Genomic DNA, 23,415 nt, shown 5'->3' with positions numbered 1-23,415 from the left:
CACTGCATCTGCTGTTGCCCGCTCCAATCAGGAGGCACCGCCCCTGCAGCCTAGCTGCGGGAGAAAGGGGGGAGGGGAAAGGGGGCGGCGGTGGTGCCTCTTCTGTCTCTACCCCGCCCCTTCCCCCCTCCTGGCTCTGCTGGAGCGGGGGCTGCGTGCGCACCTCGCCGTCATCATCCCAGGTGGAGCTGATGGAGAGTTTCCTGGGGATCTGGCCCCCCTCCCCTCTGCAAGTCTCCCTCTTTGGCCAGATGGAGCACAGAGCTGTGCGCCCCATACAGCCAGCACTGCCCCACGTGCGACCTTGGTTGTGGGCTCCTGCCCCCAACTGCCTCCTTCGTGGAGGGACCTGACTAAACAGGTCGCGATTTGACTGCTTCTTATAGGTATCTGTCAGGGCTCTCATTCAAGGAAAGACCCCACAGTATGTCGCGGTAGAGGAAAATGTTACAGGAAACCCAGAGAGCGCGTTTAGAAACGCTTCAGGCTGGTGTTACCGGGCCTGAAGGGGTGTTAAAAGGAGAATGTGCAGGGGAGGTTGGGAATGCGAGCCAGGCACACAGAGTCTAGATTGCTCCGTGATAAGGAGTCTTGAGCAGGACAGGAAAATCTCTGTTTCAGAAACTTAACTGTGGTGGCCACAGCGGGCAGAGGGAACCAGATTAGGGCTGGAAGGTCAGACCCAGGCTTTGTTATAACTCCAGTGAGGGGGTTCTCACTGCTAGTGGGAATGTCAAAGGACATCCGAGGCCTTTAGGAGCAGAATTAATGGCACTCAGTTGGGCAGATCTAGGAGCTGCACTCCTGTTAACTGTATCTATGAAACGAATTAACTGGTTTTTTTTTTTTTTTTTTTACGTGTTTGGTTTTGGCATTTTATTTTATTTTATTGGCACTCAATGGAGACCAGGCTGGCCTCAATCTCAGAGTTCTGCCAGTCTCTGCCTCCTAAATTTAGCTGTGATTAAAGGTGCATGCCACCACATCTGGCACTCTCTCTCTCTCTCTCTCTCAAATGTAACATTTTTATTTCAAACTATGATGATCAATCTATTGTTAATCACTTCAGTATTGGGCAGACGTTCTCAGATATTGATAAGGTAAAGCCATTATTTCAAGGAAACAATGTATGATAATTGCCCCAATAATTCTTAAGGCAAATATTAGACATTTGGGAACCTTGCATATGGTACAGTTTGACTGCTTCCCCACAATTTAAGACTTGTCTGATCAAATCAGTGGTGATGTTAATGAACATTTTTTTTAATCTTGTAAAGTGAAATATGCTAATGTTTTGGAGCGGGTTTTTCCTAATCCAGTGAACCAAAAACACCGCATTAATTACAAAGTCATGCATAAATAAAAGATGGCTTGACAATACAGGCAAGAGGTGGGGGGTGGATGTATGCTTTTAATCCCAGCACTTGGGAGGCAGAGGCAGTAGACTCTGAATTCTGGGCCAGCCTGATCTACATGGTGAGTTCTAGGATAGCCAGAGAGCTGTGGGGAGAGGAGAGAGAGAGACAGAGACAGAGAGACAGAGAGACAGAGAAAGGGAAGGAGGGAACAAGGGAGTGAGCGAGGGAGGCAGAGAGAGAGAGAGAGAGAGAGAGAGAGAGAAACCGGGCAAGACTAATGGATTCTTATTGTAAAGAATATGAAACCCCAGGGCATGGCACACACCAGTTGACAGAAAAACTGCAAAACGCCATTCCTCGCCTGGACTTCATACAGCAAACAGAGCATGCTTGAGGTAGAGTGAGTGCTCGGTAAATATCCTTCGAAGGGCTGTGAGTACGTGACCTGAAGCCTTCTGAGTACATGCTTTTCCCATTCTCAGGGTTGCTGCCCCTCCCCCAACTTGTTTTTTAAGATTAAAAAACTGTAGCTTCGGCAAGTCTGGAACTCACTATGTAGACCAGGCTGGCCTGGTGCTCACAGAAAAGAAAACTCTTCAAAAATCTGGTAGAGAGACGGTACTGTTCCATATGAAAGTAATCTCAGTCGTCCCTGAGGAACTGGAGACGGAAGGAAGGCTAAGACCCTATTATCTGAATGTTAAAGCCCGGGGGTCTGTGAGTCCCATGTTAGGTGGGCAGGTGGGGCCCTTGTAAGGCGGAGATCCTAGGGGAAAGTCAAGGACGTGGAGTTGAGAGAGTAGGAGAGGATGGAGTCCCCCTAGTTTGATACTCAACCCAATGCCCCAGGGAGAAAGCATCAAGTGACAATGAAGGACAGCTGATGATGACACCTTCTTCAATAATCCAGGAAACACAGGTCCCAGAGTGGCCCAGCCCTCTGGTCCTATGGTTCCCTGGTATGGGTGCTGGGGTGTAGCCACTGTGGATGGGGGAATTGAAGAAATATGAAGATCTGGGGGATTCCACACACAGTGTCCCAGAACTGGAAACTCAGGAGACTCAGGCAGAAGGCCCGAGAGTTAAAGGCTACATTTGATCAAAATGCATTGTGTGTGTATATAAACTTCTCACTATTTTAAAAAGTTGAACATTGCCCAGGCTACACTGGAGGCCTGACAGAGAGCCGGGGGTGGGGTGGGGGTTGCCAGCTTGAGGGATGGGGTTTCCAGTGGACTTTGTATACCTTAAAAGTCTCTTGGCAGCCAAACATGGTGGCGCAGACCTTTGACGCTAGCTCTCAGGAGGCAGAGGCAGAGGGATTCTGTGAGTTCAAGGCCAGCAGGGTCTGTATAGTAACTTCCAGGCCGGCTAGGCCCATGTTAGGGAAAAACAATAAAAAGCCCACTGCAGTTCTTTTTCTTGAGATACCGGTCTACTTAGCCCAGGCTAGCCCTGAACTTCCTCCACCTCCTGAGTGCTAGGATGACAGACGTGTTCTACCACAGTGGGTTTTACTCAGTCCTGAGGGTCAAATCTCAGGCTCAGTGCATTACTAGGTAACCACTCCACAAATCTGAGACTATATCTGCTCTTGCGTTATGGCCAAGTTAAACCTGCATGTAACTTAGAAGGTGAAATAATCCATTCGGCTTGTTTTGGGCATAGAAGCTGCCCACTTTCCTCCCCATTTTGTTCCTCTGAAGAACACCTTTAAGCTATTTTGAGCTGACTCTCCAGCATTCCTTTCTATATTCCTAAATACATGCTTACATCCCTGAAGAATTCCATTTACCACCTTGCACCTTGGAAGACTGAAATGTCATTTTGAACCAAGCACTGCTGTGGCGACCTTCATCGGCTGGAGCATTGGGGAAGGAATCTGCGCGCTGCATTTTCTCCATCCTCTCAATAGTGTGTCATAGTTGTACTTAAATCGGTAACCAGTATTTGTACTGCGGTGACTGTGTAAATATCATTCACACAGTGGCTTCACCATTGCACAACTATCTTTGTTTTGGACCTGAGCACTGCTTTTTTTTCCTCCTGCTTTTCCACACTCTTCCTTACTGACACGCAACCCCCTTCTGCCCCCTCATCTTCATCTCTACACTATACATTCGCAGCATCGGGTGCTCTGTGCCTGGGTGGTCTCTCCTGTGGCCCCATGCCCAGCTCTGACCAAGACAGCTTCCCTCTGAGCCTCTTGCCTAGGGCTTGTTTCCATGGCCTGTGTGGTGATTGTTTTCCCTTCTTACTGTGGATCCTCTATCCCTGGGTTCTTTCTTACGCATTTACTCTGTTGTTTTGAAGAATCACATTCCCTCTTAGTCACAGGAAAAACAGATTTTTAAGACATGCTGGCTTCAGTTTTTCCAAGTTTCATATCATCTCGTCAAGGACATTCATCGGGCTCTTCCTACTCAGAAATATTTGTTCTTCTGAGCGTTTTTTTAAAAATGTAATAATTATTGAGTGCCTCCTCACTTACTTTGTGTGTTTGCTTGTTTTCTCTTTGATTGTTACCCTTACTTAGTGTGTGTGTGTGTGTGTGTGTGTGTGTGTGTGTTCCAGAGAGCCCATGCCACAGGTTGAGTGTGGAAGTCCGTGGACAATTTTCAGGAATTCTTTCTTTCCAACACATGTGTTCCAGGGATCAAACTCAGATCTCCAGGTGTGGCAACAAGCAGCTCTACCCATTGAGCCATCTTACCAGGCACAGTTTATAATTTAGGATTCTGGTAGCCCTCTCTAGAGAGGGCCACTTACTCATTGTCTGGATGTGTCCCCAAAGTTTCTTACCCCTCCCCCCTTTCTATCTCCATCTCTCTCTTTGCCCTCACCTTCTTTCTTCCCTTCCTGTCTCTTGACTTGTGCTGAAGTCTGTGGGAACTTTCCCTCAGTAAACTCCAACTTTGCTCCGAAAAGTCAAATAAAAATCCTTTTATCTCTCTCCTTTTGAATTTGGTTTTATTTGAACTTGCAAAGGTTTCTTGGAGATGGATTTGACAAGCAACAACAAAACAAAACAAAACACCCTAGTGCATTAACTAGTCTGCTTTCTATAACAAGCTTCTTGCCAGAATCCCTCCCTCCCTCCCCCCACACACAAAAAATTCTTATTAACTTTATTGGAGAACTGTGCTCTATAAAACAAGAGGAGAACAGAAGAGGAGAAGGAGGAAGAAAAGGAGACAAGGGTAGTTTTAAATTCAATTTTCAGAAAAATACAAGTTTTGGTCATTTTGAAAATATGAAGTTTGAATAAGCTGACTGTGACACTTAGGCTCTTTAGAGGACAGTCACGTGGATGACCATACCCTAAAAGAGCAGTGAGGGACAGTCTAGACAGAGCAGAGGCAGGGGCATGTCTATCCCAATATGTGGCCAGGATGTCACACTAGACAAGTCTGGCTTTTTCTACTTGGGACACATGATTCTAAATGACCTGCCTGGAACATGTTTTCCCCACACCCGAATTATTCCCGTGCCAACTGGTTTATGAAACACCAGCACAGGGGCTAGTTATTTATTTTAGACAAGGTCTCACAATGTAGCTTAGGCTTGTTTTGAACTCAAATTCCTCCTGCCAGCCACTCCCAAGCGCAGCGCGGAAATTACGGGTGTGGACTCTTTCTTTCTCTTGCAATGCTGTTGGCAGAAAGGAGGGGTGGGGGCTTGCACGCATCCTAACACTGTGCTACATCCCCAGCCCACAGACCGCTTATTACATTTTATACATTATTCATTTCTCTTTTTTAGAATAATAAAGTGGAAGACAAAAGGTACCAGGACACTAAAAGAGAAGAGACACCCACATTTTATGGGCTTATAAAGCAAGCTAACAAACTTTTCAATAAAATTTAGAATAGAATGTTCCTTTTACATTAACACACATTCCTTCCAACTTGACTGATAGTTCTTGAGTTAAAGTAATCAAATGGTTCAGAGTTCTTCAGCAGAAAGAAATGGAATGGGCAGAGCAACCTTTGCCACTCTCTCTAACCTCTTCCAGAAGGAAGATTCCCAGAGACTGACTCTCCTATCCCTCCTTGACCAACCAGTCACCTCCTTCACTATTCCAGGGATCTGGGGATCTGGGGATCTGGGGATCCGGGATCTGACAGGGAGCAGCAGGGTGGGGATGGGGTTGGGGTTGAAGTGTGACTTGCTTTCTTGACTCCAACAGCATCCGGAACAAGGGCTCTTCAGGGGTTTACACTGCAGCACCTGCTTCTAGACACTGTAGAACTCCAACCACGCAGAGGCCACATGCCTTGCTTATGCAATGGATGTGATGGATGGGAACTGTTTGTGAAGGAAAGGGAGGGTAGAGAAAGGGGAGGGGGGGAAGGAAAGGGAAGAAAGAAGAGGAAGGGAGTGGGGCAAGATGGGCAGAAGAGTGACTAAAAAGATCATTACTTATTTACTTTCCTTCTGGAACTTATGGGAATGGCTGGCCTAATTCCACCTTAGAAGATGCTTACTTTGTATCTGAAAGTAATGGGGAATACATCTGCTCACAGTAACTTTGTTTCTTTTCTCTCACTGAGAAGATGAGTTCCCACAGTGACAGTCATTTAACAGGGGGGAAAAGTCCTGAGAAAGGTGTTTCTCTGGCAAGTGCCTTGCTGAAGGAGGATGGCGCAAGCGTGGAGTCAAGCCTGTGTCCTTTCCTCTCTGTTCTCCTCACCTGGTTAGTGTTTGCCTTTGGCTTAGACACGAGAGCTAGAAAACATGCTCCTGTGTGAGACTGCAAGGTGACGCCAAAGAGTCTTTCTTCACCTGCCACATCTGACATCTACATACCCTGAAGGTCTATGACTTGCCATTCCGAGAAGGAGACAGACAATGACATGCATCCTTCACAACCCCTTCACTATACTGTTCACCCATGGCTTAAAAGATAATGGTTCTGAAAGAGATAATCAAGAGGTACTATTTCAAGTATCTAGTTAGGACTTATGTAACAAGTTCAAGGAACAAACACCATTCAATGCCTTTCTTGGGTTAGGCACTCAAGCAAGCCCTATTTTCTTGGTAAATTCCAGTACAGCTGACAGAAAAGCAGAAACCACCTCACAAGAGGAGCCAGGCTGGCAAACCATTGGGTGATTTAAAAACAAAAACAAAATACAGAGCCTGGAATCTGTAGGGTCAGCAGTGGTTGGGTAAAGGTTGGAGGGCAGAATGCTCTAGGCAGAGGGAAAGCAACATTTTTAGGGTGTAATACTGAAATATGGGGCTGAGGGGACATGAGGACATTTAAGGGAGAGACATAGCAGGGATGGACCAGGGTCCAGATGGCCTCCAAAGCTGCTGTGAGAGGAGCAGGCTTCATGCTGTGGCCAATAGGAACTCCCTACCATGAACTTATGTATTTAATATACCGCTGTGGGGGCTGTTGTATCCTTACTCTCTTGAGTTGAAGGGTCAAAATTAAAAACTGCCGCAACATTTTGTGTCCTTTTTCATACAGGAAAGTTTATAGCGCCCATCCCAGCTTCCAAGCACACACCGAATTGCTGTACTGGGGGAGCCTATACTTCTCACCTGCCTCCCTGCAAACACAAGCACAGGCAAATATTCATCACATGCTACCTACAACTTTTAACTTGATGGATGCTTCATACTTCTTGATGCCAGGCCTCATGCGGTCCCTGTCTCATCCCTACCACACAGCTTTATTTTGTGTGCCATTAGGAATTTGTGAAGTTGGCCCACATGGGGGTGAGCCGGGCAGCATCCCATCTTGCTTATCAACAGTTACATCGTCTTCCATCTTCTTCTCTTCCTGGAACCCCTAACTCATTCCTTTTCTAGGTTTCCAGAACTTTCTCCACAAGGCCATAATTTGTCTTAGGGAGAAATGTAGGATTCCCGTTCTACACCATTGTCTCAGCAGGCTCCCTCGCTTTCCCTGATAAACAATGACATCACCAACCAGCACTGATGCAGGCAGCACTGTAGACTGCAGGTTGAGAAAATGTAAAGGCAGCTTTCTCTCTGATGCAGAGCTGTCTTTAGCAGCAATCAAGGCATCCCAAAGGAAACACTGTGTCTTCTTCCCCAAAGTGTGCAACACTTTGAAATCTGAGCTCATCTGGTGGATGTCATGTGTCTGGAACAGTAGCTTGGAGGATGATGATCCCCACCCCGTGGATGATGTGTCTTTTAAAAGAGATGCTGGGGTTTGAAGATGCTGCTCAGCCATGAAGTGTTTGCTGTTCTTCCAGAGCGCCAGGGTTGGATGCTCAGTCTCCACATTAGACTGCTCAACTCCAGTTCCAGGGCACCCGCCACCTCTGGCATCCTCAAGTACCATCCCTCATGTGTACATATGCTCACACGCACACACACACATCCATATTATTTAAAGTAATACTAAATCTTTTAGTTTGTTTTAAAAGAGAAACCCCAGAGACAAAGCTCACCCCTTTCCCATTGAGCACAGACACGACCACCTATGAATCAGAGGCACATTCTTGGCACAATCAAACTCCTGGTGCTCTGCTATAGATGCCCAGCCCCCCCTCCCCAACTGTGAGAAACCAGTATCGGATGTACAGGCCTCATGGTCTAAGGGAGTTTGCCTCTAACAGCCAAGGTCAAAGGACAAACCCACAGCTGGTAAGAGAACCAAGCAGATGAGGCATCACGCAGACAACCCAAGGGGAAGTGGCACCTCCAGATAACTTCACACGGTCCTTCTGAGCCGCCACCAGCCATTTGCTGAGGACACCTGGTTGTGTTCAGCTTTCTTTGGTCAGCCAGCCGGGCCTGCAATGGAGGTGTCTGGTCACAAGCGAGAGAGTTGGCAAGCCCCTGAGACCCGAAGGCAAGAGGTCTGTTTTGGGTTCAGGAAATGCCTGGCATCTCTCTCCTTGAGAAGACTGAGATCTCTTTCAACCTCTTTTCCTAGAGGTGGGGCGACCTGGATACAGGAGCAGACTCCGTGAATGCACAGCCTGCATAGGCTACATGTTCTAGTAGAGTTAACACAGGCCCAGAGATGATGCGGCTGCGAGGGGGAGGTATGTTAGGTCGGAGCACCCAAAGGTCCAGCATAGGGTCCTCCGAGCAGGGGCTGAAAGCAAGTCAGCTCAGCTAGCTCCCCCACTTGCCGGCTGAGCAGCCTATCTCATCTCTTTATGACCCTATGTCCCGTTCTTCCTGTTTAAAGTGGAAGAACGGGGGTGGGGGTGGGGGTACCCACTGAAAGATTATAGAGAGGCTTGCAGTAATAATTCAACATCCTCTCTCTGTTCCTATTCCACATACATTCGGGTCCCTCGGCCAGATGCTTTTCGGTGTTTTTTATATAGAAAACTGCAAGCTTTCAACAGAAGCTTGAGTCTCCTAAAGGTGCTACATGTATTCGGAAGGCCTGAGGTCCGGGGTGGGATTGAGATACTGCTGACTGACTGTGGCTCTGCTCTCGGAGTGTGCACAGTGACCATAGTGACCGAGGCCAGTGTGGACGGGCAAGCCACAGATCTACGAACCCTTGATTATGGAGCTCCGAGTTATTATCTGGTAAGCATCCTGGAGCTGGTGGGCAAGTCTGGGCCATTGTTCCGAAAGGGACTACAGAGGCGCCTGTTGGGGCAGGGAGGCCCCTCTCGCCTTTGCTCTCTGTTGGTGGTAGCCATTTCCCCTCCCACGCGCCCCTGGAAATGCAAAAACCGGATGGAGTTGCGAGTGGTCGGCGCTCTAGTGGCTTTTCCACTTTACGCACCTCTCCGAGTTTTCCTGCCCTGGTAGCCAACCCCCACTGCTAGATTGGGTCTTCACTCCCAGAGAGAGCTCTGAAGCGCCCCCGTGGCAGGGTGGGGGCTGGGTGGAGGAACAGCGGGGGATGGGTGAGAAGCCAAGAGCAGAAAAAGAAGGGAGGAGGGGGGAGGAGCTGGAGGCAGAGGGAACAGCAGATTGTACAGAGCCAATGAGAGTAGCAGGACGAGGTGGTACCAAATTCCCATCGGCCAATGACTAACCAGAGTTTACGAAAGCCTCATTAGCATCGCCCCCCTCCGCCTGGCTAGGGATGGGACAATGCGGTGTTGGTGTCTGCAGTATTCTGACTCCTGGACACCGGTGGCTGCAAGCTGCGATTTTTGGCGTCCTCTCATTTCCTATCCTTATCTCTGCCCGCGGCTGCCTTGGCCAGCCACCTTTTGATTTTTAATCTGGTCATTGATCAATACAACGAACCTAAGGAAATACAGGACATTAATACCCAACTGCCAGCTCTGGCCCAGGGCTTGTACCGCGCAGCGGGCTGCAGAAACTTAGCCATAGCACCCTTTGTCGCTGAGGTCTGACGCTCGCTGCACGTTCTCATTCCCTGGGAACGTGACCCCAGCATCCGACGCCAAGATGCCGGCACACATACTGCAAGAGGTGAGTTCCCCCCGACGGCCCCTCCCTCTCAGGTTGGCGGGTGCAGATTGGACTTCTAGGTGGGTGGTTGTTGAGGGTTGGAGAGAGTTCAAAGCAGCTGGGAGCATTTAGCCATCATTTCCGAGTTGCTCAACCTTGATTGATTGTGGACCGGGTGATAACCGGAGTTTTACTCAGTACAGTTGATCCCCCAACTTGTGTTTCTTAAAACCTGACATTTTTTCGATATGTGTAGATTTTTCCCTTGTGAGTTACTAAGGGTGCTGCTATGCTAATAAAGCATCCCTCCGGCCCCTTCATCATAAGGTTTATTCCCAACGGCCTGCACAGTTCAGTGTTCCATCGGTGCGCTCCACAGTCATGCAACCTTGGCACTGGGGAATGGCCGCTATAGCCTCTCTCCCGCAGTTATATTAGAGGGAAGTGCCCCCCTGCTGCCCCCACGCGTCTGCAGTCCTAATTCTCCACCCCCTCTCATTGCAGATCTCTGGCTCTTACTCAGCCACCACCACAATCACAGCGCCACCTTCTGGGGGACAGCAGAATGGAGGAGAGAAGTTTGAAAAGAATCCTCACCACTGGGGAGCAGATGTTCGCCCTGAAATAAAAGATGATCTATATGACCCTACCTACCAGGATGAGGAGGGGCCCCCGCCCAAGCTGGAGTACGTCTGGAGGAACATTATCCTCATGGCTCTGCTGCACATGGGGGCCCTGTACGGGATCACCCTGGTTCCCTCCTGCAAGGTCTACACCTGCCTCTTTGGTGAGCAGCGCCTCCTGTCTTGGGCCAGTGCCTCAGGTTTCTCCTTGATCTTTAAAGAGATGGGCTCTGACCCAAGGCTGTGGCCCCAGGGCTTTGGTTCTTGTTGGACCAGCTGGGCCTAGAAAAGAACCTCTTGGTGTTAGAATGCGGGGTGGGGGTGGGAAGGGGTGGAGGTGGGGCGGCAATGACGACTTGAGTCTTGAGAGTCTCATAACATTGATGCTGAGGTCTCTGAGCAAGCTTTTCTGTCTGAGTCACTTGATAGCACCTGTCCCAGCTCTGCCTGCCACAAGTGAAGCAGGCCCTGCCTCAGAGACATTAGATCCAAGAGCTAGACCACGGGCTATGTGGGCAACCTGTTGAGTTCAGTGAGGGTACAAAGCCACGGGATGCTGCTTAGGAGGAGAGAACAGAGGGGAGGTTATAAGCTCAACTGTTTGTACTTCCCTGCCTGGCCAGTCTAGGCTGGTTTGTCTGGAGAAGGATGAAGCAGGCTCCTGTATATCCAAGTTCAAAGGTGTTTGGTCCAAGCCAGTCAACTGTTGGGCTGTGGCACCTTTCCCTCAAACACCACACCTAACACAGATCTCCTGAGCAGCCACAGCCCAACAGTTGTGATGAGTGTACCCCGGTGTCACTGACCTTGTCTAACTCAGCTCCCAGGCGAGCCATGGGTATCGGTTGTTGTTGTTGGTGCTGCCCCCTAGCTGCACACATATGCGTTGCAGGTGGTTTCACAACTGAACATTGAACCAGGAAGGAGGGACTGGATCTGTAGTCCAGGGCCTCTTGCTGCTCTCAGAGAGGCCAAGAGCAGGGGGTTCTTTAGAACAGTTGGTTTTCTGGAGCAGTTTCTGAGTGTGGGTACTAATGGCAGGTCTCTTGGAGGACAGAGTGTAGAAGGCTGGTTGTCTGATTGTTAGCTGTCTTTATGCCTCTCTCTGCCTCAGTCCTCCTAGGCCCTACAAGTAGTGAGATATGATCCTTGAGAGTTTTCCAGGAACCAAACTTCCCCCCCCACCCCCTGCCCCCATGACAAGGTTTTACTCTGTAGCCCTGGTTGTCCTGGAATTGGGTCTTTAGACCAGGCTGGCCTCCAACTCCAAGATCTGCCTACCTCTACTTCCCGAGTACTGGGATTAAAGTCGTGTGCCACCACCACCCAGCTTCCTTTCCACTCATAGTCTTCACAACACATCTTTGTCAAAAGTAGGAGTGGAATACTTCTTTAAATTAGCTGTGCACACTGCCAGCCTTTTTCTGGCCCCCCTTGCTTTAAAAGTCTTTTGTACCTTTGTGGACTCTATAACCCCAGAGCTGAATAGATGTCTTTGACATCACAGAGAGTGTTTACAAAACTCTGCTTAGCCCATTTCTAAAGTTAAAGCTATGGTACAGTTTCCGCCCACCACTTTCTCTGGGAGACAGGAGGGATCTAAGTCTCCTGTTTGCTAGACAGAGAGGTGGCCTGAAGAGCCCGAAGGCACACACCTAGATTTGTGTGTCCTGTGTGGTTGCACACACAACTCCCACCCCTGCCCCATCATCTGAGTAGTTTGATTGATCCAATCTCCCTGGGTCACCTGCAGCATAAGCCCTTGGTACTCAGTGAAGGACTGCTGCTCTGCCCAAAGCCATCCCGTGACGCAGGGCTCTGGTTACCCTAGGATTTTTCCAGACATAGGTATGAAGGCCTTTCATTCCATGGTTGCTCTCCTGGGATCTTGAGGGAGGGACGGGAGTTGGGAGGAGTGAGCCTTCTCAGGAAACGTGTTATCTGTGCAGAAGGACACAGCAGTTATATAATGTGAGGTGTTTGCAGTAGCAACTAAGTTCTGTAGCCTGTGAAGGTCCTTTGTTTCTTGGTGTTCCTTGGGAGGGAGCCAGTATTAGTCTTTTCTGCCAAGGCCCCTGCTCCCCAGTTCCTGCAGGGTGGGGAGAGGGGGGTCAGATGGGTGTCCCACTCTCCTTTCCAGTGAGATATCAGGACTGGCACTTCCTGAGCTTTCCTGTTTCAAGGACAGTGACGCAGTGTTCATCTGCCAGCTTTGAGCATCTAAATTCAGGGTGAGAGTCTGGATGGACAGGACTATGGCCAGGGAGAGACACGGGAACAGGCACGCAGATCTTAGGGGCTGGATAGTAGAACCAAAACAAAGGATGGTGGGTGGAAAACCCACCTTCCAACAGTAGATGAATGACCCTTCCAGAATCTGCTTCTTCAACAGAAGTGCTTGGTACTAATAGTACTCACCTTGTCCAAGGTGTGCGGAGAATATGAGAATGTTAGTATCCTTGGTGATGTTTGAGCCGCTATGCAAATCTGGCTTCCGTTACGCTGCTTCAGTGTTGACACACTTTTTGCACCTCTACTGAAATCCTTGTGTCTAATTAGCTACTCAGTATGTCACCACTTGCCTCTGCCAATTAGCCGTTGCCCAAGCTGTTCTGGCTGGTGCTTCAGAATTGCCCTTGGGTATAGGTTCTAGGTTGAGGAAATGCAGTTTCCTGACCAGAAATCTTTAGACGGGTGCTAGAAGTCAAGGAACACCGGCCCTGGGATGAATCCTAGTAATACCCAAACTCATGATGGCCAGTGGTACCAAGTGGTAAAATTTTAGTATGAGGTTTCACAAATGCATCCCAGGGCTCCAGCGAAAACTAGGCCTTTACCCAAAAGCTAACTGAGAAGCTGATGGGTGTCAGGAAACTGTCTTTAGTGTATTTCCCTTACGGATCTGGCCTGTTGGTAACATCCAGCTTTCTGGTCCTACAGCGTATTTGTACTACGTAATCAGCGCCCTGGGCATCACAGCCGGGGCTCATCGCCTGTGGAGCCACAGGACTTACAAGGCACGGCTGCCGCTGAGACTCTTCCTCATCATCGCCAACACCATGGCGTTCCAGGTAAGAGGCAGGTGTGGCGTGCCCTCACCCAGTGGTGGGCAGTCAGGGATCAACATCTGGATAATTTCCTAGGACAGCCATTATTTCTAGTGCTGTGTGTGGTTCCCCTAGAGTGCAGATCAGTGCTGAAGTCCATATACCATAGAGTCACTTGTGAAAGGAAATAAAGAATCCTCACGGGCCGCCTCAGTTTTCACCTCAGGCTCCCAAAGGTGTCACACAGCATGGCGGTTGTGAGTCTTTAGTATAAAGGTCACAAGAGCTGTGCACTGACCCTGATTTCTTAGACCACGTAAGTGAGCAGTTCATTTTAAGGTAACTGTCTTAGACTCTACACTACAGTGGGACAGACTCACAGGTGTTGTAGGCCCTGGAGCTCTTCTAAGTCCTCACAGCCGATTGATGAAGTAGACAGCATTGTAACTACTCCTCTACAGATGAGGAGACACCTAGACATTGGCTGAGGTGGGAAGAGTATTCAGGCCACGAGCTCACAGCACAGAAAAGATAGAGACTTGGTAGAGAACCCTCGTGGCTCCTACGCTAAGGACTCGGGAGCCACTGGTGGGTTTAATTTGCAGCAAGAGGAAGCCAGGAAGCCATATTAGTCCCCTCTGCCTTGTCAAGATTTGAGACGCTCACCAGATTTGCCTAATCGTCTCTGGAGTAGCAACTTTACTTTTAAAAGATTCCTAGTGTTCTTGGGGGGTGATGGGGTGGTGGAGGAAGAGACAGTATTGTGCTCCTGAGGTAAGCCAGGACACAGACAGGAGAGGTGCCCTTGGTGAAGGTGTGAGGATGAGTTTCTCCCTGTTCCTACTGAGGAGCACCGTAGGAGTCAGGCCACTTGCCTGTAACTAACTAACTAACTCCGTGAGCCATGGGGTAAGGCGCTCGCATGGGCGTTGTCCCAGTCACTGCTTATGCAGATCATGAAAATGGCTAACTGGGGAAAAGTGCTTCGTGTGCACGCCTGATCTTGCGGTATGGAAGGAGAGAACTGATTCCTGAAAGTTGTCCTCTGACCACCCATGGGCATGGGCCATGGTCCGTGTGCACCTGAACTCACACATGTAAAATTACCTTTAAAAAGATGGACTCTCTCGATGATGAAACGTGAGGACTATGACTTATCGGCATTCGCTTTTGTATAACCTCAGGGTGTGACTGTGCTGTTCCTCTGCTCTGGGACTTTACATTGCTTTTTCTATATGTGCCTCTAAGGCAAAGGTGAAGCACAGGGTAACCCCTTACCTCCACCCTGTGCATATTCTTGAGCCCAGAGTCCTGAGATTTTGTAAGATGGGCTGAGAGTCCCAGACCTTTAGGACTTGCATTCTCCTTGGAGAACATCTCTTCTCAGTACCGGATTCCTCTTCCCTGTGCTTCCAGAATGATGTGTACGAATGGGCCCGAGATCACCGCGCCCACCACAAGTTCTCAGAAACACACGCTGATCCTCACAATTCCCGCCGTGGCTTCTTCTTCTCGCACGTGGGTTGGCTGCTTGTGCGCAAGCACCCGGCCGTCAAAGAGAAGGGCGGAAAACTGGACATGTCTGACCTAAAGGCTGAGAAGCTGGTGATGTTCCAGAGGAGGTGAGTGAAGGGGGGGTGTGTGGAGGCTGAGGATGTGACCCCGGGCAGGTGCAGTTTGCACTGTCTGCATTTTTCATTAGGAATTAGAGAAAGTAAAAGCCGTGACTCACTGTGCCTACATGTTCAGTTCATTTTTAAAACATATTTTTAACATCCTGTAGGCCACTGGGAGAAACTGAGTGTTCTCTGTGTGTTATCTTATTGGAACCAATTAACTGCAAAACAAAGCAAAAACTCTGTTCATTGTCCTAGGCAGGGGGGGAGGTGGGGTGGGGTGGGGGAAACCTGAGTGTGATAGAACTTATCTTGAAGGAATAAGTGGCCTACTATAAGAGGGTGATAAGTTAAGTACCCGGGTGATCTCCATGCACTTCAGGATTTGTCTAAACCAGACAGGCACAAAGAGCAGAAAGCAGCTGTAGGAAAAGGTGGCGTCGAAGCCACGGCTGCATGGTGACATCTCGAGCATTCCTGTGAGAGGCTTTGCAGACAGTGTGGTAAGCTAAAGAGTATTCAGGGATGCAGCCTCTGCTTGAAATCCCAAGTGTGAGGGAGACAAAGAGCGAGGAAGACATATTGCCGACGTCCTACCTCCTCCACGCACACTTAATAACTACATTAGCAACCGAAGTACTAAAGGGTTCTCTAGCAGTGCGAGGCAGGAGGGTTGCCCACTCTTGGGAAGGGCACAAGTTAGGGGGTAGGAGAGACTTAAACCGAGAAAACAAGGAGTTAGATGCAGGAGGCTTCCTAGGATTTGAGAGGACGATCCGGCAACTGAAGGACACGGGGAGTCAATCCCCGTGGAGTGTCTGTGGCCCTGTGTCCTGATGGACAGGGATAGTGCCGTGCTCTGGTCAGAGGCCTAAGGTTGGTCTGTGGGGGTGGGGTGGGGTAGGCACAGAGTTAGGAAGGCCAGCAGGAAATGGAGGCACGACACCACATGCTAAGTGACGATTCCCTTGGTCTTGAGAGGAACACAAAGGCTGGGGCTGGAGAGATAGCTCAGTGGCTAAGAACACTGATTGCTCTTCCAGAGGTGCTGAGTTCAAATCCCAGCAACCACATGGTGCCTCATGACCGTCTGTAATAGGATAGGACTGTAACAGTGTACTCGCATACATAAAATAAACAAATCTAAGAAAGAAAGGGAGAAAGAGAGAGAGAGAGACAGACAGACAGACAGACAAAGGGAGCCCAGGAAACAATGGAAATAATAAAGTCATCTATTGCATCCATATCGCCCATCTAAACAGCAAGCTAACAGCATTTGCTCTCAAATGTCCCACCACAGGTTTTGGGCTGGTTCCTTCTACTCTTTATTCATGGGACAGGGGAAAAATCATCTTTACCTGCAATGAATGTGAGAGTCCTCTCTCCACGAAATCTAAAATATGCCTGTATCATCGTAGGTACTACAAGCCCGGCCTCCTCCTGATGTGCTTCATCCTGCCCACACTGGTGCCCTGGTATTGCTGGGGTGAGACTTTTGTAAACAGCCTGTGTGTCAGCACCTTCTTGCGATACGCTGTGGTGCTCAATGCCACCTGGCTGGTGAATAGTGCCGCCCACCTCTACGGATATCGTCCCTACGACAAGAACATTAGCTCTCGGGAGAACATCCTGGTTTCGATGGGAGCCGTGGGTAAGTGCCTGGCACGACCACATCTGGTGGCTTGCTGCTAGAGATACTTGGCCAGGAGCCAGAGGAATTACAGTGATAAGACTTTTGGTATTTCCCACTGTGAGATTGGGGGACGGGGTTGGTTGGTAATTTTTATTGGGAATTCTTTTGAGAGGCTATAACTTCTCTGGAAAGGGTGACAATGTGCCTATAATGGGACCTTTTGAGTTCTTCTGTTTCCAAATCACCTCTGGCAGGGCTGGAGCCTCTCTCAGGGCAGGGGATCATGAATAGGAAAGTAGGGTCACCTACGTGAATGGAAGCATCGTGTTAATTTAGCCATGCTGTAGAAAAGGGAGAGTTATAATTCATCTCAAGTATGTACGTGGATAGCATTTTTCTCTCTGTAGAGTACTTGGGCGTGGCTTATCCTTTAGTGATACCGGTATGGTGGCCATTAGCACTCACACCTTCTCTCGCCCACCACCCTCTGCCCACTTGTCCTTTGTCTTTCCAATTTCTCCTATTTTGTGCTAGAGCTCCCCTTCCCACAGCGTTGATGGGGGACATCCTACCAGATCACTTGCTCATAATTGTTGGGTCCGAGCTTTAAATCCAGTCCCGGCTGTCAGGATGCATACACATGTGCCTCTGCCAGCTGTGAACGGAGTTCAACAGAAACCTCAAGTTATAGTTTGCCCTATGCAGACTTGTGGCTCCCTTTTTCCTTACACACACACACATTATATAATTTATTTGTTATATAAGTACATTGTAACTGTCTTCAGACACATCAGAAGAGGGCATCAGATCCCATTACAGATGGTTGTGAGCCTCTATGTGATTAGTGGGAATTGAACTCAAGACCTCAGGAATAGCAGTCTTAACCACTCTTAACCACTGAGCCATCTCTCCAGCCCCCACTTTGGATGTTTTTAAAGGCACTTACCTGCCAAACCTGACCAACCTGGGTTTCACCCCTGAGACTCACGTGGTAGAAGGAGCAAACTGACTCCTGCATGGGATGAGATACATGTGCGTGTGCATAAACATGCAAATACTAAAAATAAATTTTGAAATACTTTCTTTTTTATAACTTACACATATCCCTTTCAGAGACCCACCACTGCTCGTGTTCCGTAATATGTTTGAAATAAATTTACCTATACGCTAGAGTGCTGAGATCCTCTTAGAAATGGAATCATTTAGACAAGATGTGTAGATCCCAGAGTATAGATGAAACTGTGGTGCCGTTGGTAGGGTCTGAGTACTCTGGGTAAATGAAACTGGCTTTAGCCATTCACTCCCCTGCAGTCCCAGATAAGTCTGAGGAGACCACTGGGTAAGAGGTGTGTGCAGAGGAGGAGGCAGCCATCATCACCGAGCCCCCTAACTGCTCTCCTGGCTTCTGTTGCAGGCGAGGGCTTCCACAACTACCACCACGCCTTCCCCTATGACTACTCCGCCAGTGAGTACCGCTGGCACATCAACTTCACCACGTTCTTCATCGACTGCATGGCTGCCCTGGGCCTGGCCTACGACCGGAAGAGAGTGTCCAAGGCCGCTGTCTTAGCCAGGATTAAGAGAACTGGAGAGGGGAACTGCAAGAGTGGTTGAGTGTGGGGTCTTCCAGTTCCTGTTCCAGAAGCCAGCTTGGCAGAGGCTTACTGTTCTGTTAATTAACTACTGAGTATTGCTACCCAGATGCTAAAATGATGACGTTAACCCATTCTGGTACAGTATTGTAAAACAGACAAAAATCGGAAGTCAACAGCTCTTCCTTTTGATGCTAAGCTGACCTTCCCTTCCAGTTTCCTTTCCCGTTGTCTTTTTCTTTGCTTTGTCCCTGATGACCCTGCTTCTCATCGTTTCCCCCAAGCCAGCAGCCACTCAGCTAGGGCAGCGCTCACCTTCCAGAGTTCAAACACGTCAAGGGTCTACAGTAAAGGTTCACGCCCCTCCCCCAACCCTTCTTAAGCTGCTCTGAGTTAGAGATGCAAGAAAAATCTTGAGAGATTTCTCCTGATATTTTTAGCCCCAGGCTTTGCCAGATGGAATGGGGAAAAATAGTTTTATTTGGCAGGGTGCTTGTAAAGTAGTTAAATCTTAAGGGGCCAGATTCAACCTGCAGGCTGTGATTCATCAAAGCTGTGGGAGAGGGGGCTCTCTTGTGACAGGCTCAGCTCTGTCTCGCAGAGGTACGGGAGCCTTTCAACACAGCGTGCCTCGTCTCCTGATTCAGAGTAGGTGGCAGCCACAGCACTTCGTGACACTAAAATATGGTAACACATCAGTGCTCTCAGTGTAGTTTAGGCTGAAGATTTAAAAAAAGTAATAGTAAGGTGAAAAACCATTTGGAGGAAAAGTGGTCTTTACTAAAATAAGGATTTTCTTTTCCTTTAATAACAAGGACCTGGAGCCGGGCGTGATGGCTTGCGTCTTAAATCACAGCATTTGAGAGGCAGACACAGGTGGATCTGAGTTCAAAGCCAGCCAGGGTTAGATAATGAGACCTTGTCTCAAATAAAAACAAAACAAAACATGCGGAGCCAGGGGTCCTCTCGAGGTGTGTTTGGAATCCATGAGGACAGTCACTCATGGTTTGAGTGTCCTGTGAGCTGCACCCCCAGATTCTTTTAATTCCTGTCTCCCATCTTCCAAGATGCTGGTCGCTCCCACAAATTAAGGATAGCTCTGGCGTTTCCATACATCCGACAGTGGGAGGATTTTAAGAGTTGAGCTTGAGTCACAGTTAAAACTGAAAAGACATAGTCTGTCCTGGATCCTACAAACACTCTGTGAGTGCTTCCCTCTGAAAAAGATGCCGAATGCCTTCTTCCACTGTCAGGCAGCGGACGGGCAAGTTGGAAGTCGCTGTAGACGGCTCCTGATAACCTTCCAAAGGAAAGCTTCTGGGGGCACCTTGCCAGGGGACATCACGGCTTTGGGGTGCTCTAGTGGAACAGGTTAGGTTTTAGCTCCCTTCAGTCCCACTGCTGTTTGTGGTGAGGTGTTCCCCTGCAGTACTGACTCAAGCCTCACTAGCTCTGTGACCAGATAAGACTCTGCCTGGGATACATGGCTGAAATCTCTCCGCTCTCCCATGTCGGCCCCTTTTCCCTTACCCATTTTTTGTGTTTTGGGGTGGTTTGTTTTTTTGTTTGGTATTTCTTTTTTCTTCCTTCTTCCTCTTTGACATTTAGTCTTGCTTTAGTTAAAAACATCCTGGATATTTACAGGTAAAGATGTGTGGTCCCAGCAGCTTCCTCGTGCAGAGATATAACCTCTATCTGTAGTAGGTAGAGATGGCTATATCCCTTTCTGATAGCTTTCAGATCCTCCACCTCTATGCCTCCCAGGCTTCTGACTTTCTTTAAACTTTAAAGAAAAAGTTTGGCCAACTTTCTAGAAACATCCCTGGCTCAGAGAGGTTCTTAGTCTCTTCAGTCCATTCCAAAACAAATGATCCGGTGGTGCAGATGCCGGCGCAAGACACGCTTCCTGTGAGTCAGGGCAGAGCATGCTCTGCACTCCCTGCACTCAGCAAAGCTTCTCCGGTTAGTCCTCCTGGGTGATGCAGTGCTTACAGAAGGGAGATGGTGTTGGTTAAGTGGAAAGCACAGCAGTCAAGGTTGTGCTCTTAAGTGCCTCAGTTTGGAAGCTTTGGGTAGGGTAGGAGATCTGAGATGCCGAGAACTCTGCATAAAGGATTCTGTGTAGCAGTGCAGAAGCCTGGCTGTATTAAGATCGGCTGCCTGTACAGCATACCAAGTGCTGTAGTTGGAGGGAGCAGTCTTCCCATGTTAGCTGAATAGAGAGAGCCTTTAGGACCTCTGTGCGCCCACTTGAAAGTAGCCTTCTCCTTTAGCTATTCGCTAAAGTAGAATTCTTGGGAGATCACAATATATTTGCTGACCCGTGGCCCTGTTCCTTGGAAATGCCTTTTGAATGATTTTAGTTCCACTGGTTATCTGGTGCCCACTTAAATCAAATGTGAAAAAAATAAAAGCAGCTCTCTCCTTAGCCTTCCCCGTGGATCTGAACCATGCCGTGGCTGAGGACCCCGTTAAATACATCTGTCGGTAAGGGCATGCCAGCTCACTAAGAAACACTACTATCAGGATTCTAAGCTCAAACCAAGTGACACGTTAATAAGAGACTTAAGATCTGACTGAGTGGGTTTTCTAACAGTCCTTGCCTCGTGGACACTCTAAAATTTGACTTGGGTGCCTTACCTCTTTCTAACCAGTGTTGAACATGAGCCTGCGCTCCCTTCCTCTGTGGATTCCTTAAATCCGGAGAGCCTGTAAATGTAGCAGGATCAAAACTAGCCTGGCTGGAGGGTTAGCTGGCCATGGCTCTGCAGAATCGCCTCTGGGGGGGGGGGTCTTCATTTTGGGAACTTTTCTTGGGGCTGTTGCTGATGAAGTACCCATAGCTGACGGATGGGGGAAGTAATTTTGAACGTATGCGGTTTGTAGGTTTTGTTATTTGTTTTAAGACTTAAAAGCTGGTTGTAGCATTTAAAGTGAAAGCTTTTCTTCCTGGTTTGCTAGTGCTCTGAATGTCTTCTTTAGTTGAAGTAGGTTAGTAGGAATGTTAAGAAAGCGGTGGCCGAGTTATGCTGGTGGTGAAGGCCAGGGCCGCCTCCCGACTCTCATTTTTGTATAACAGTCCCACTCTGACAATAATGAGTTCACTCCTGGGGTCAGGATGTTCCTGAGGGAAGAGCCCTCCCGACCTAATCAGCTCTTACTGGACCCAGCTGTCAACACTGTTGCATTGGGGATTAAGTTTCCAACCCGTGACATAATGGGACAGACTCAAACCATAGCACTGGGCATGCCGCCTAACAATAATGTGACTCAGTATTCTGTGAAACTGGGATAATATTTCTGACCTACCTCCGTGGGTCGATGTGAGCATGAGTAAATGCTCTTGATAAAACATTTGGGGATCCTCTGCAGAGGAGTCCTTAAGTCCTGCACATTTTTATAGTAACTGTCCACCATGGACTTGACACGTGCCTATGTCCCAGATGACATTGTTAATTTACATCATTCTTCTCAGAGGTTGAATGGATGCGTTAGATAATGTATACTCACTGCTATGAAAACATGCAGGACTCCATTTCCTTCCTTGGGTGGGATTTTTCCTTTATTATGTGCAACAGTAGTTATTTGTAATCTAATAATTTTCATTAATACCAACTCTGAAAGTATTTCTACTCATCTGAGGTTGTGTTTGTTCATAATAAAATGAAATGGATCTGACTGCAAAATGTCTCATCGTGTTTTGGCTGTGATACAGTCTCCCAGGAGCTGGGTGGTGGTGGCATGCAACCTTAATCCCATCAATAGGAAGGCAGAGGCAGGCAGATCTCTGAGTTTGAGGCCAGCCTACTCTATAGAGTCAGTGTCAGGGTAGCCAGGGCTACACAGAAAAACCCTGTCTTGAAAATTAGAAAAAAGAAAAAGAATTTAGAAGCCATTGAGGTTTGAGTCATACCCCAGTACCTGCCCCGCCTTCCTTCGGTGTTATTTGAGGTTCATTTCCGGGAACAGTAAACCACTAGTAAGTTAACATTAAATCAGAAACATCATCAGCTGGCACCTTGGGTTGGACAAGTGCCAGGTCTCCAAGTAGCCCATGGCCAAACACACCCAGCCAACAGCTTGTCTGAGAGCAGATCTTTCCTTGAAGCTCAGGTTGGGCAGTCCAGCTCATTCTTTAGGGAACAGGTAGCCTCAGAAAGTGCTGATGCCTGAAGAAAAGAAGCCACAGGGTGGGAAAGGCGGGGCCTGGTTTTCCTCCTTACATTTTCCCCCTTAGCCTTTTCTGCTTCCTCCGAGGCTACTTGGAGGCTACTTATTGTACAAAAGGGGAACACCCCTTTTTGGTGGAAGACCGGGATCCCAGTTCACCTCAATTCCTGAGTCTGTTTTTACCTAAGACATCCATTCTGGAGGATTCTTGCCAGCTTGTGATTCTAGCTACTTGAGAGAGGGAGGGAGGAGAGCCTCAAGGCCTCCCAGGCAACCTAGTGAGATTGCCTCAGAATTTAATGAAGGAAAGGGGGCAGCCAGGAGGCCCAGTCTAGTATGAAGGAGATCCTGAATCAATGAAAGTGTGTTCCCTAGCAACTCTACAGGACTCAGTAATTCTGAATACCCCAATTAGGGATTGTATGTTGACTGCCAGTCCTTAAGAGCCAGGCCAACAATTGTTTCTCCTTGTTCAAGGGTAAACATTCCCCAGAAGATAGCAATACATTCTGTTGGGTTGGTTTGTTGTTTTGTAGGAGAGGCTAAACTAGCACAATTAAACCATGTCACAAAAGGTAAAAGAAACAGTTAAAAGATGCTGATGGAGACAGGTGTTAAGGAGTGAATTGCCTGATATCCAGTGGCCACCAGTTTTCTCCTTCCACAGAAGAACCAGGAAATGCCCTCTAAGATGTCTACCAGGGCAGGAAAGGGGGAAGAAATAAAACCAAGCCACACATGTAACCATTGGAGGTTGTGGGTATACTGCCAGAAACAGGCAAATTTACCTCCATAAACTAGCGATGAATAGCTTAACAACTGGAGGAACTGGATTTCGGCAAGATCCAAAGCAAAGCGTCATGCTCAAGAAGTGCTCCAGGGTGCTGCATGGAGAAGTGAGTTGGATGGTCACACCTCTGATCCCGGGACTTGGGGTATGGGGATGACAGAGGTAGGTGGATCTCTGAGGCCAGCTTGACCCACATAGTGAGCACCA

General features: G+C 48.4%; 2 protein-coding genes across 2 annotated transcripts in view; both read left to right on the top strand.

The window, feature by feature from the left end:
• Positions 1-23,415, top strand: part of LOC127687015 (stearoyl-CoA desaturase 4) — a 96,175-nt gene that overhangs the window by 39,028 nt on the left and 33,732 nt on the right. The window lies entirely within an intron of this gene.
• LOC127687032 (stearoyl-CoA desaturase 2) lies at positions 9,392-21,934 on the top strand. Its single transcript, XM_052185254.1, has 6 exons — positions 9,392-9,758; positions 10,242-10,524; positions 13,301-13,431; positions 14,824-15,029; positions 16,442-16,674; positions 18,071-21,934. Exons 1-6 carry the CDS (start codon positions 9,735-9,737, stop codon positions 18,268-18,270), a joined length of 1,077 nt encoding a protein of 358 aa, XP_052041214.1. The 5' UTR covers positions 9,392-9,734; the 3' UTR covers positions 18,271-21,934.

This window comes from Apodemus sylvaticus, chromosome 1 (assembly GCF_947179515.1).
Source record: "Apodemus sylvaticus chromosome 1, mApoSyl1.1, whole genome shotgun sequence".
Taxonomy (NCBI): Eukaryota; Metazoa; Chordata; class Mammalia; order Rodentia; family Muridae; genus Apodemus; species Apodemus sylvaticus.
Note: the sequence above shows the minus strand (reverse complement) of the source record. Positions and strands in the feature narration are given on the sequence as shown.